At 45.1% G+C, this 14116-nt stretch overlaps 1 protein-coding gene across 1 annotated transcript; it reads left to right on the top strand.

Annotated features, from left to right (window-relative positions):
- Nucleotides 1-3860: 3860 nt before the first annotated feature.
- Nucleotides 3861-13748, top strand: RAB33A (RAB33A, member RAS oncogene family). The gene is made up of 2 exons (XM_024566983.4): nt 3861-4850; nt 13163-13748. Exons 1-2 carry the CDS (start codon nt 4593-4595, stop codon nt 13616-13618), a joined length of 714 nt encoding a protein of 237 aa, XP_024422751.1. The 5' UTR covers nt 3861-4592; the 3' UTR covers nt 13619-13748.
- The last annotated feature ends 368 nt before the right edge of the window (nt 13749-14116 follow it).

Raw genomic sequence — 14116 nt, 5'->3', positions numbered from 1 at the left:
GGACCTGACCACAAGCCAGGTATGTGCCCTGACTGGGAATGGAACTGGCTACGCCTTGGTTCACAGGCTGTCACTTAAGCCACTGAGCCACGCCAGCCAGGGCTAATTTAACAAGTATTTATTGAGCACTTGCTACTTGGCCTATACTATGAAGGAACGCCTGGGGGTTATGAGAAGTATAGGACATGGTCACTGTTTAGTTGGGGAGACAAGATGCAAGATCTGTCCAGAAGGTATCAGCCATGTAATGAAAAATAGAGACATTTGCCCTGGCTGGTGTTTAACTCAGGAAACTGTCTTTACTGAGGTGAAAATGACCCAGGGCTCCCTAACTCATTAAGAATAAAGTTTATCACTAGCCATCAGAGAGATGCAAATTAAAACCACAATGGGATATCAACTCATACTTGCCAAAATGGCCATCATTAATAAATCAACAAACAACAAGTGCTGGTGAGGATGTGGGGAAAAGGGAGCACTGTTGGTGGGAATGCAGACTGGTGCAGTATGGAATTTCCTCAAAAAATTGAAAATGGAACTGCCTTTTGACCCAGTGATTCCACTGCTAGGGATATACCCTAAGAATCCCAAAACAGCAACTCAAAAGGATATATGCACCCCTATGTTCATAGCAGCACTATTTATAATAGCCAAGATTTGGAAACAGCTTAGGCGCCCATCAGTAGATAGTGGATCAAAAAAACTGGAACATTTACACAATGGAATACTGTGCAGCAGTAGAAAAGAAGAAACTCTTACCTTTTGCAACAGCATGGGTGGAATTGGAGAGCATTATGCTAAGTGAAATAAGCCAGTTGGTGAAAGAGAAATACCATATGATCTCAACTATAAGTGGAATCTAATGAACAAAATATATTAATAAGCAAAATAGAACCAGAGACATAGAAACATGGAACAGACTGACAGCTGTAAGAGGGGAGCAGACAGGTGGTTGAAAGAAGGTGAAGGGGTTAGTCAAAGAATGTATATGAATGACCCAAGGACTGGGACAATGGTGTGGGGGTTGCCTGAGGGAGTGAGGGATGGGCTGGGTGGAGGGAGGCAAAGGGGGAAAATTGGGATAACTGTAATAGCATAAACAATAAATTTATTTAATTATTAAAAATTTAATTTATTTAATTTAATTATTTAAAAAATTATTTAAAAATTTTAAAAAGAATAATGTTCAGAGCCCCGACTAGTGTGGCTTAGTTAGTTGGGTATTATTCTGGAAAGCGAAGGGTCATGAGTTTGATTCCCAGTCAGGGCACATGCCTGGGTTGTGGGTTCAATCCCCGGATGGGGTAGGTACGAGTACAAGAGGCAACCAATTGATGTTTCTCTCTCACACTGATGTTTCCCTCTCTTTCTCCCTTCTTTCCCCTCTCTCTAAAATAAATAAATAAATAAATATATTTTTGAAAAAGAATAAGGTTCAGAAGTGCAGGCAATGGGCGGCTTTTTACCTAGGGCTGCCTTGGGGGATAAATATTGAAAATATTAATTCCACAATAAGGTAAAAATTATTTATATTTATTTAATATTTCAAAAACCTTACAGATATTTCTATTGCTATTTTTGAAAGCCAGTAATAAACATGGATTGATTAAATAAAAGTTAATCATATCTGTTGGTGAAAGAAGCTTTGGAAAATACTATCAAATCATGATGATAAGGTACCTATGAAAACAACCAGATATATTTGGAAGGCAATTATTTAATGATACACAATTAACAAAGAAAAGGCATTGTGTAGCACTTTTGATTTGTGGAATGAGGTAGTTTTCTTGTCCTTTTAATTTAAAAGTATATTTCATTGTGGGTTTTTTTTTTTTCAAAAGCAATATACACACATCAGATTAACTCCGGAAATATAAGTGGAAGTTCCCCCAAAATCTCACCCCATAGAGGTAACAAACTTTTTATTAGGGCATGGAGCAATTTTGAGACACCACATTGCCAGAAATTAATGTTTCTACCTTACAAATATAATGTGAACTCTCAGACTCAGTGACAAGTTTTTACCGGAAGCATACATCTAAATAATCTTATTATGTGGATACTATTTTATATCCCTCAGAGATTTAGCATTAATTCTGGCTGTGATTTGGCAAAGCTTCTTTCCACTCTACCTATTAGATATGCCCAATTAGTAGTTACCTCCCCCTCTTTTAAAAAATCCTCACCCAAGGATATGTTTATTGATTTTAGAGAGAGAGGAAGGGAGAGAGAGAAACATTGATGTGAGAGAGAAACATCTACCGATTGCCTCCCATATGCACCCTGACCAGAGATGGACCCCACAGCGTTTTGGTGTACATGACGACGCTCCAAACAACCGACACGCTGAGCCAGCGCACCGCCCCCCCTCCTTTTAATAGCTACTCTTCTGTAGATAATGATCACCAGATTTAGCTTCAAATACAGAGAGGAATGAGGCTGAAAACTATTACCTAGACATCAGCCAATCCAAAAACAAAAACAAAAGCAAAAACAAAACACCCCAAAATGAGTGCTATTCACACTATACAATGGGAAATGATACTCATAATGATGGCCTTGGTTTAACCAACTAAGATTAAATCCTTCTCAAGATGGTTTTAATATTGAATAGCATAATCTAGGTTTTAGAAATGGGTGACCCACATATATGCTAAGAGAGTTACCTATAAATATATCTGCTAACTCAACTAAAAATCTTATTAACTAGAAGACTCCGTTTTCCAAGTCACTCTGTGTAACTTGGACTTCACCGAGCAGCTGCATTCCAATTTGCTTTCAGATCAATTACTGATGCACTGAATTGGTTTTTTCTCATAGCAGGGATGGATTTAATCACGTTTTTCTCTTCTGCAGCTCAGCCTCACACACAAGTAAGAAGGGGGCCCAAGTGTGCTGCTGGAATCCCTGACCTTGATGACATTAGCAAATAACTCTTATGTAGGTACTATTGGTATTTGTCAATGTTACTACTCAGAAATGTGCATCTTAAAAGCAAACTCAAAAGGGATGCACTTTTTTGTATGTAAATTGTATCTCAGTAAAGTTATTTCAAACAAATTCTGAACCTGCAAATCACTTTCAAGAGAGAGAATACCGGTCTTAACCATGATGTGTGATGCTTAGTAAGATTTGGGAAGCTGCCCCCTAAAACCGCGAGAAAGTACTGTTCATTTACCATCTTCCAAGCATAATCTAGGCTTCTGGCAAATTAGACCCAACCACTTTTTTCTACATTCAGTTGCAGAGGGGTGAACCCTCCTAGGGGTTTCCAATTCCTTTAGAAACTCCACCATTCTGGAAGGGCTTAAGATTATATGGAGGGCTCGGAAATGCAAGACATTATGAGGTTTGTGCCTTGTCCAAGATCCCTCCACCTGGGCCTGGAATGGTTAGCCCCAGAAACAAAGTCTCCTTTTGCTGGAGCTGCCACCACTAGCTTCCCCCCTTCCCCTACGCCCAGTATGGCCCTCTCCCACGGCGGGCCTTCCCCATTGGCCAGTCTAACACAACTGACTGCAGCAGCCAATGAGAGCCACTCTCCTGAACATTCAGAGGATGGGTGCTCGTGGTGTGATGAGGGGAGGTTGGCGCCTGGCACGCGCCCCCCTACATGTGGCAAGTCTGTGATAGAAACAGTAACTCCCCCTACACACGTACACCAGTGCCCCCTGGCTCCCTCCTCTCAGCTACGTGGCCCTCGTGACCCAGGGCATATCTTGGCAGCGCCCTCCCTGGCTCCTCTTCCTCGGGGCTCTCAAGTGGAGTTCGCGAGTGCACCTGCTTCTTTAATAAGACAGAGCATCCCTCTCTCCTAAGGCTTGGGAGGGGTCCACGGAGGCGCGGCACGGCTCAGCTGCTCTCCGCTCCGGAGGTGAAAGAGGTGTCTCCACCCCGCAGTCCACTCTCGCCGAATAATGTTGTACCTAGGCCAAAGTGCTCCAGAAATGCCTTAAGGTGCATCGCTTTGTCCTCCTCAGCTGTGTTCCGGGCCCGCTGATCCTCCAGCGCTCCTAGAAAGTGGGGGTGGGGAGCCTGAGACCTATAATATAAATGGGGACAAGGAGAAAGGAAGACCATCCGGGGGTCGTGTGTGCCGCTCTCTCCACCCGCCCCTTTCCTCCCTAGGCTTCCTCCCTGAGGTGTGTCCCTGGACTGCGGGGTGCAGACACCTCTTTCACCTCTGGAGGTCTAGGCCTAGGCACAACGGTGGCTCGGGGCGCGCCACGGTGTCGCCCGCCTGACTTAGCATCCTGTGTGAGGGCACAGGCAGAAGGAGAACGCTCGCGGCTTGCCTTCTGTCTTTCCATCTCTCCTTCTCTGCCTGGCTTTTGTGTTGGTGCCTCAGAGCTGTGAGGAGGGTGAGCCGAAGGAGGAGGAGGAGGACCTGGGGTGAGAGGCACCCCCTGCACAAGCGCGCGCGCGCACGGTGCCGGTGCACGCACACACGCGCGGACACACTTGCGGACACGCGCGCACACACACATGCACAAAGCTCGCTCGCTTGGAGCGCACTAACGTGGTCGTTTTCTTTGTGTGGAACCCTCGAGGGGGGTTGGGACCCCGGTCTCTTCCCGTCCTGTCCCGGGGAGATGGCGCAGCCCATTCTGGGCCATGGAAGCCTGCAACCCGCCTCGGCCGCTGGCCTGGCGTCCCTGGAGCTCGACTCGTCGCTGGATCAGTACGTGCAGATTCGCATCTTCAAGATCATCGTGATTGGGGACTCCAACGTGGGCAAGACCTGCTTGACCTTCCGCTTCTGCGGCGGGACCTTCCCGGACAAAACTGAGGCCACCATCGGCGTGGACTTCAGGGAGAAGACCGTAGAAATCGAGGGCGAGAAGATCAAGGTGATCCAGATGGTCAGGTCCAGGAAGGGTGGGCTCTGGGAGGGGTCCTCGCTTGAGGTATCTGCTCTAGTGGTTGTGAAGCGTCAGGTGCGTGGCTGTGTCGATGCTTGCTGAGCCCATGATCATTGGCACCTCCTCACCCCCCTTTGCCTCTCTCAGCTGCCTGGTTCCAACCTCACCCATTTTTCAGAGCAGGCCGGAGTGGGTGCATTCATGCCCTCTGCTCCTGCCTGGCACCTCCTGCCAGGAAAAGCGTGTATGATTCCATCCTTGACCCTGAGCCAGGAGCAGCAGCACCTGTGAGCAGAGGGCGGTAGGAGGGAGCCCCATCCTGGTCTATAGAATGAATCCCAGAGCACTGTACATATCTTGAGGTCTTTTCTACCTCTTGGGTGCCAGTAGGCTGCAAAAACCCAGTTTGGTTAAGCCCCAAGGCATTAGAGGGGAGGAAAGGATGGAAATCCATAGAAAATTACAGTTTATGGTTAACATTAGGGCTGAAATGGAATAAGAGTGGAGTGGGGTTTTTCTGGCACAAAGTCATGAACCCTTTTAAAGAAATTGAGACAGGGTCACCTACCAGCCCTTCATAATAGACAAAACTTGTTATTTTGGAACAGTACTCCTCAAATGATATCTTCTGCATTTGTTATTATTTGCTATTACTCATTCTGTTGGTATTGTCTTCACCAGGCCTTTGTAAAAAGGCAGATCAAGTTATCTGAGGGCCAAGGGATGTGTCTTGGTCCTCCCTTCTCATTAGTTTATGAAATAGGCTAAGTACAGACGTTCTTGTCTGGCTATTTGTACTCACTGTTGGTTCATAAAATGGGGAAACTGGATAAGACAGGAATATTTCGATGTGCAGAGGATAGAGGGAGGGAGGACATGACAAGGACAGCTTCATGTACCAGGGGAGCAGAGGGGGGCATGGTTATGGGTAGGAAAGTCACGTCAAAATACACTGGGCACTAAAGACCAACTCCAGTAGACGCACAGCTGGCCTCTTTTTGAGCCTATGGCCAGACCCTGTCAGGTGAAGGTAAACCTCCCTCCTGCTGGTCAAAAGAGCCCAAATGACCACAAGGCCTATCTTCAGAGTGCTACGGGGAGGAGGGCTGAGTAACTGGGGAAATGACAAAACACTGTAAACTCTGCAAGACTCTTGACTCCTTAGTTATTAAAATGAATGTGTTTGAAAATGGCTTCAGAAACCGAGCCAAGGTGCTGGATGTTTTAGGAAGACGGGCAGCTCAGTACTGGGAAGGAGGAGCTCTTGAGAACAACTGAGCCCCAGGGTCAGGAAAATAGGGCACTGCTTTGAGACAGTGATCTTTTTCATCCCTTGCGTTTCCTTCTTAAAGTCAAAGTAGGTATCTGTCTTTCTCCTTTCCCAGGGCTTTATGTTGATTGTTGCTTGGTCAGGACTTTCTTTAGTGTGTCTAGTTTATTCAATGTAAGGTTGTAAGTTTCTGGAATTTCTAAAGCATGCCTTAACAATACAAAGTAGAAATATACTCACAGATGTGCCCTTAAACTCTCAAGACTCTTAAAATGTAATGTTCTCACCTGTTTAAAATCAAGTGTCACATTGAGCCAAACAGCTGTCTGGATGTGAGAGAGGGGAAGTAAGTCCCCCTGAAATTTACATGCATGAAAAAGGAAGTGTTTGGGAGTCTGGGGGAGAAGGGAGGAGGAAGCTGGAAAGTAGAAAATGGGAGGTGAAAAGGAGGGGAAGAGGGCCGCAACCCAATGGTCTTGGGGACATTTTTAAAAGACTCCTTTTCTTGCAACAGCCCAGTACTTAGCCAAACTGGATTTTACAGTCCCTGCTAATGATTCTGGACTTTTCCCAGGGGACAGAGCCTGTGACAGTGTGACTCACTAGAAACAGAGCTGAGCAGAACACCACGTGCGAAGTGCTCAATGCAGTCTTTTTAGGGGAAGATGATATTTCAAGAGGGCAAAGCCTTGTGACACGTATGACATGAAGTAGCTCTCTGAGGGCACATTCTGAAGGATCTCAGGGTGGGGTGTGGGAGTGGGGAGATGGTGACCCTGCCTCTTGTAAAGTTGTTGCAACCTCAGGGCTAACCCCAGCAGGTGAAGACCAGCATGTCTGGGGGAGGTGGCGGAGCATGGCAGTGAGCACATTATCTCAATAGATTTGGCCCCACGCTCTGGCTGGCCTGAAGTTTCTCAAGGAACAAGTATCAAAACCACACTAGGAGGTGACTTCCAAAGGCTTCTCTCTTTGAGGAGAAGAGAAAAGTCCAGTGTGCCAGGCTGAGGTGGTCCTAGACCACAGCCAGCAATAGAAGGCTGTCAGGCTATAAAATGCCAGCTCTCACAGGAGAGTGGGAAAGAGGGCTCAGTGAGCTCTTCTCGCAGTCCCTGAGCAGGGTGTGGCCTCTACTGGGCTGCACCTGATTCAGCATATTTGGGACTACTCTCTTAATTACCAGGGCTATCCGTAGGGCCTTGAAAACCAACTTGGTGTCTCCAGTCAATGTGTCTTCACCCCCTTCTCATCACAGCATTTATAATCCAGTGTTTCCTAGGTAACATGAACATCAAGAAAAGCCTCCAATGAGTAGGTAACAATAACAACAACAGCAACAACAACTCCTGCCTTTTGAATAAAGAGCCCAGACTAGACACTTGACATGCATTATCTTTTTTGATCTTAATAGTCGCCCTATGAAATTAGGACTGTAATTGTCATTCCAGTTTACAGATAAGGAAAACATACTTAGAGAGATTAAATAACTTGCCCAAAGGCATTTGGCTTGAGCTTCAGTCTTTGACCTTTTAGCCCAACTAAGCATTTTACTATGTCAATTATCCTGCCTCCCTGTGACAGGGCCAAGTATTTTAACCTAGATTCAGAGCCCAATCTCTCTACCACTGCACTCTACTCTAGGGGGAAATATCTGGCCTTGGGGGAGTGTGCACAGTGGGAGGTGGCATACCTGGCAGCCAGCCTGGTGGTCTCTTCTAGGCCAGGGGTCCAGGGTTGTAGTCCCAGGACCCAGGATCCTTCAAGTTGTCTCCTTCAACTGCACCCCAGACACTGAACTGAGTATCTCATCTAAGTTTCACTTTTTGCACCTTAAGTGTCTCACCTTAGGTGTGAGAAGCAGAGAATGTTCAGAGATGGAAGAGACCTAGAGAATCTCTACTCCAACATCCTCATTTTACAGATAAGAAACCGATACTCAGAAAGGGAAAGTGACATGCCCGAGATCACACAGGGCCAGGCTTACAACTCAGGTCTTCTAATTTCCCTTTTGGTGCTCCTTTCATATAAATCCCTGATCTAGGCTTGTCCTCCCTTGGACCATGCAACCCATGCAGTAACCTGTGATAGGGATGCAGAGACACATCATATGGGAAAGCTGACACACCTTCCTGACATCAGCCCTCGTGGAGGCATCTCCCAGCCCCCAAAGGAAGGGTGGAGCTTACCACAATGGCCATCATGGGTCTATCTCCTATAGGTCTAGCTAAATCATATTGAGCCTGTACCAGACTAAAAGCATTGGAAAATGCCAAAGAGGAATATGTGAAGGATGGGATGAAGGAGGTATTACAGGTGGAGGCCCAGAACTTCTTTTGGAAGCATTCTTTGTAAATTCTCATGGAAGCAGCCTTTCCTGCCTAGTTTGGTTCCTTACACAGGCTGGGCACCCCTTCAGCCCTAGCCCTCTGGATCAGGCAAACTGCAGGTCAGCCAACGCTGTGGGCAGGTGCCAACCAGGACTGTGGATATCTCTTCCTCTGCTCACCACTTGGAAAAACACCTTCTTGTGTTACATTATCGAGTGGACAGAGGCTGAGCTAAGTGTTCCCTCAGAAACTGCCTGCAGTCAGAATGACATCATGTCTTCCTTAGGGCTTCTGAGCTTCCATCTTCTGCCAGTTAGCTTAATGGTTAATTACCCATCAGTGTGTTTCTCTGTCTGCCTTCCTTCCTCGCTTTCTGTGCATGAGTTTCTCTTTGTCTCTGCCCAGCTAGTTAACAAAAATTATTTTCAATTTTTCCTATCACCCACTCTGGAACTTTCCAGAAGTTACAGATGTATTTTTCTCCCCTTTTCCACTTCTACTCTCCCCCAATGGCCACCAACAAAAGGACATCCAAGCCTCATGTATAGAGAGGTGCCAGGTATGCTGTTCCTTAGGGAAAATAAATCTCCATGTCAGCTATGAGCATGTGCAGGAGTGGGAGACTTGCAGAAACTTGCTCAGGCAGCGGTAGCCCCAGGGAAATTGTTTAAAAGGCTAGATTTATCTTTGGTAGCTCCCCACGCTGTGCCCCTTGACCTTCCTCCAACGTCCCTGTCACTTTGGGCCTGCACCCAGCCACCCATGGTAGGTTGCTGGCATTCCTCTCTCCTCCCCCTCCCCACTGACTGCTGGTCCTTGGCTCTATCTCGTTGTCAAGAAGCCAGGCTTTCTGTGCTTTCCAGGACAAGAACCAAGAGGTCCAAGGAGCAGGACTACCAGGGCAGGGCTGATAGGCCTTCTGAGACAATGGCACCAACGAACATTTGCAGAGCACTTTATATTTTGCCAAAGCTCTTTTTCATGTGTTATTTCATTTGCTTAATCATTTACTTAGCTACTAAGCAAAGGAGCTAGAATCCAGGTCTCCCAATTCCAAAGCTACTGCCATATTTCAACAGTATCCACTAAATTACTTGTCGGGCCGGACTTGCTGCTGGAGGTTTTGGGCCGGGAAGAAGGGAGAGTGTTTATTAGGCACTGTGCCATGTACTTACAAGGAATGCTAATCCTCACAACATTACTACAAGATTGCTGTGGTTATCCTCAGTTTCCATGGGAGGACATTGAAGATAGAGTTAAGTTATCTGCCCAAGGACACCTACCTAGTAGTACATCATTGGGCTGAGATTTGCACCCAAGTTGGTTTGACTCCATTATGCCCCACTGGCCTTTGGAGACAAAAGAGAACTGTCCCTTAATCATATGCATCCTCTGAGGAGCATGCATCTGGCTAAGGGACAGTTGGAACCCCCGGGCCACCGTGTGGACTCAGTGCCCACAGGAAATGAAAGATGAATAAGAGGAGTGCCAGCTGCAAAAGGGGAAGGAGGTGCTTTCACTGTCTTATCAGGGGCCAAGGTCTTATGAGGATGCTGGGAAGAATAGGGACATCAAACTGCCAAACAAAAATGAGGTCCTTTGTGTGTCCCATGAACCTGACTGCTGTGCTCTTCCTTTGTGATGGCTTTTCTGGTTTTGTACTGTGAGCAGCCTGCTTCTCAGCTCACTTCTCACCACAAACAGGGGTGTGAAGAATTTAGGGTGGGGTAGAATTCTAACTCTTAAAGAGCTAGAATGGGAGCAGTGCCCCCAGTTTAAATTCTGAGCCTGCAAATAAAAGCTTCAAGGCTCTCCATGGCATTGGAAAGGCAACGTTGATTTCCAGCAGAGATGGCCCTCCCTGCAGTTCTGGCAGCCTGGGTGGTGTGCAGTTTTGAAGCCAAAGAAAAGCCAAACAGCCAACCTACTCAGCTCCAAACACCTCACACATTCCCACCCGTGTTCTTGCTACGGGTAGGTATTTTTAGAGTCCTGAGTTCATCGTGTTAAAGCATCTACCACATGCCTGAGGGCTGGTAGGGATTTAGCCTTGCTCAGAGGCTAGAGTTAGGACTACTGGGAGGGTGGAGATCAGGATATTCTTGTGCTATACCTGTTCTTTTCCCACTGACCTCCATTCCTTTCCTGGTCTGCTCTCCCTTTATTCCTGTTCAGGGCTCCAGGGCTGTGGAAGAAATGAACATCTTTTCTGGCTCTGCTTGCTGAAGCAAATCAGTCTTTGAGGACTTATGTTTTTCTACATAACCAAAGTTGAATGTTCTCTCTGAAATCACCTTGGCAAATACCTAGGATGCCAGACTGCTTGTACTTTTGGTGGCTCAGGACAATACTGCTTTTTGATAATGACGACAGTGACTATGGCAACCATAATGATGAGTGATCTGATACAGCTTATAGTTTAGGTGGAGAGATGCCAAGAGTACTGGTAAAACAACTAGAGAACAAATAAAAACATTTAAAAAAGATTTTATTTATTTGCTTTTAGAGAGAGGGGAAGGGAGGGAGAAAGAGAGGGGGAGGAACAGCAATGTGCGAGGTATACATTGATTGGTTGCCTCTCACACACCCTCAACTGGGGACCTGGCCCGCAACCCAGGCATGCACCCTGACTGGGAATCAATCTCTGTTCACAGGCCCGCGCTCAATCCACTGAGCCACACTAGCCAGGGCCAAATAAATACATTCTAAATGGTGTGGTATGGACTCAAAGTACAATAGAAATACCTAAGAAAAGAGAATTGAAAAGAAGTTGGAGAAAATTTTAGGAAGAAGGTGGAGGCATGAGCCGAGCCTTGAAGAATAGGTCAGATTTGCGTAGGGTAATGAGGGGGCAACTGATTCTGTAGGGGAAGGGTGAATTAGCAGGACCATGAGTACAGTGGAGGGAATGAACCAGGTGTGTGGCTGAGTAGTTTGAAATGAGGTTGGGTGGGGTCATATTATGGAAAACCAAAATTTCCATTTGATGCCACATGCAGAAGAGGGCTAACATAATTTCCTGATGAGGATGATGACATGCTGATAAAAGCAGGGGCTTAGAAGGCAAGTTTGAAAGTAGTATGCAGGGAGCACTAGAGTGGAGATATCGAGAGTCCAAAGACTTCACTGTATTCCGGAAGTGAGGGGAAGAGGGTCTGGCCTAGGGACATGACAATCGAAATACAAGAATGGGTGAATCTGAAGGTTGGGCACGTTGTGGCCATGTCCATAGTGGGAATGAAGGGGAGCTTGGACAATGAAAATCGATGTTCCAAATGATGGCTCTGGGGCCTTGTTAAGATCTTCAGTCAGCAAGGAGATTCAATTATATTTACTAGATTATACTGACTGACTGATACTCCAAATAAAGGCTATACTTCGTTTTAAGAGCCATAGTAGTCAATTAGTGGCCATAATCAAATTTTCTTTGATAACTGAGAATTGTATAGAGCCTTGGGACCATCATTCTGAGTATGAATTTCTCTTGTCCAAGACTTCAGATGTGTAAAGGGAAATAGATTGGGCTGACTGTGTCGATTCCAGCATGTCCCTTGAGAGTTGTGTTCTTGTATACGTTATTTATATCAGCATTTTTCCATCAATAATTTGGCCTTTATCCTAAAAGCTGCGATTCAGAAGAAAAATCCAGTGAGGTAAATTACCTTTTACATAACAAAGAAGTGAACTTAAAATAAATTGAGCTATGCCCTGGTCAGTTAGCTAAATTGGTTAGTGCTGTCCCAATACGACAGGGTTGTGGGTTTGATCCCTGATCAGGGCACAACTAATGAATGCATGGAGCAACAAAGTAATGTTTCTCTCTCTCCCTTCCTCCCTCTCAAATCAATAAATAAAAAAAATAAAACAATAAGTTGAGCTAAAAGTTGAGATTTAAACACTAACTTTGTTTCCTTTAAAAAGTCATCCACCCCCCCCAACATGATGGATGCTTACAGTAGAAAATTTAGAAAATACAAAAAAAGAACTAAATAAATATTAGCTGTAGTCCCACTTCCCTCAAATAATCATTAATGTTCTGGTGTATATACTTCCAATTTTTCCTATGCATATGACTATGTTTAGTATATTAAAAACATTGGGACCATAGCATATAAAAATTTCATATCCTGGTTTCATTTATATTTTGTGTATATTTCCCTCACCATTTATTCTTTGAAAACATTTTTAATGGCTGCATAATAGCCTACTATATAGATCTGTGCATACACTTTAGCTATTCCTCTTCTACTGAGCATTTAGGTTGTTGGTTTTTTTAAAAGTACAAATAACATGGTGATTAAGATCTTTGTACAAAATTTTCATCACATCTCTGCTACTTCTTTTGTATAGATTTTTGGAAGTGAGATTATAAGCTCAAAGAATTTTGAACATTTCTAAGGTTCTTGATAATATTGCCAAATTGCCCTCCGAAAAGTTGACCAACATACGTCCCACTTTTTCAACTAAAAGCCTTAAGATTTTTTAACTCAATATTTTCAACTAAAAATCTTAAGAAAATCTTTATGAACCATAAAAGAAACTTTTCTCTATACTTTTATAAGTCCATTGTGCCAATCCATCAAAAAACCATTTCCTGTGTCAGGGCTTGTCACCTCGGTTTTATAATGACACAGAACCGTATTTTCTCTTTTCTATTCATGTTTCCTTTTCTGACTGCACACATGGGTTTTTGTATCTTCCAGGTTCAGGTGTGGGACACAGCAGGTCAGGAACGCTTCCGCAAGAGCATGGTTGAGCATTATTACCGCAATGTGCATGCAGTGGTTTTCGTCTATGACGTCACCAAGATGACATCCTTCACCAACCTCAAAATGTGGATCCAAGAATGCAATGGGCATGCCGTGCCCCCGCTAGTCCCGAAAGTGCTTGTGGGCAACAAGTGTGACTTGAGGGAACAGATCCAGGTGCCCTCCAACTTAGCCCTGAAATTTGCCGATGCCCACAACATGCTCTTGTTTGAGACATCGGCCAAGGACCCCAAAGAGAGTCAGAACGTGGAGTCAATTTTCATGTGCCTGGCTTGCCGATTGAAGGCCCAGAAATCCCTGCTCTATCGTGATGCTGAGAGGCAGCAGGGGAAGGTGCAGAAACTGGAGTTCCCACAGGAAGCTAACAGTAAAACTTCCTGTCCCTGTTGAAACCAAATGGTGTAAATACAAGCTCAATTATCACTAGAGTTTTTTCTCTCCTTTTTTTCCGTGCCTGCATAATGCTGACACCTGCTTGTTTCCATACAAATTGATACTAAAATAAAATTTGTATAGATTATCACATGCCTTCATGTCTTGTTTTCCTCTGAGAAGACATTTCTGGTTGTGATGAGTAGAAGAGAATTGTGATGAGTAGAAGAGGCAGCTTACCTTACCAGAATACACCCGTGCCAAAGCATCCTCCCTCTCAGCCTCTTATGCCACCTGAAGATCTCATCATCTGAGTCACTTCTTTAGGACCACTGATGTAACCAAATGAGACTTCATTGTCTCATTTGGTTACATCAGTGGGCAGAAACACCCAAAGGGGGTGGAATACAGGACAGATATGTCTTTCCACAGTGCCAGTGCCGGCAGCAGGATAGAGAAGACTTGAAAGATGTTGACTCATCAGTAGTTCCTGGATTCCCTGGATGTTAAGAAGAG

Source organism: Desmodus rotundus, chromosome X, assembly GCF_022682495.2.
Source record: "Desmodus rotundus isolate HL8 chromosome X, HLdesRot8A.1, whole genome shotgun sequence".
Taxonomy (NCBI): domain Eukaryota; kingdom Metazoa; phylum Chordata; class Mammalia; order Chiroptera; family Phyllostomidae; genus Desmodus; species Desmodus rotundus.
This window is presented reverse-complemented; position numbering and strand designations above follow the sequence as displayed.

What these genes read in the sequence shown, in the direction of transcription:
- RAB33A (XM_024566983.4), top strand. Translation starts at nt 4,593, where the DNA reads ATGGCGCAGCCCATTCTGGGCCATGGAAGCCTGCAACCCGCCTCGGCC. An exon ending in TCGAGGGCGAGAAGATCAAG is followed by an intron (nt 4,851 to 13,162) that starts GTGATCCAGATG and finishes TGTATCTTCCAG; the next exon opens with GTTCAGGTGTGGGACACAGC.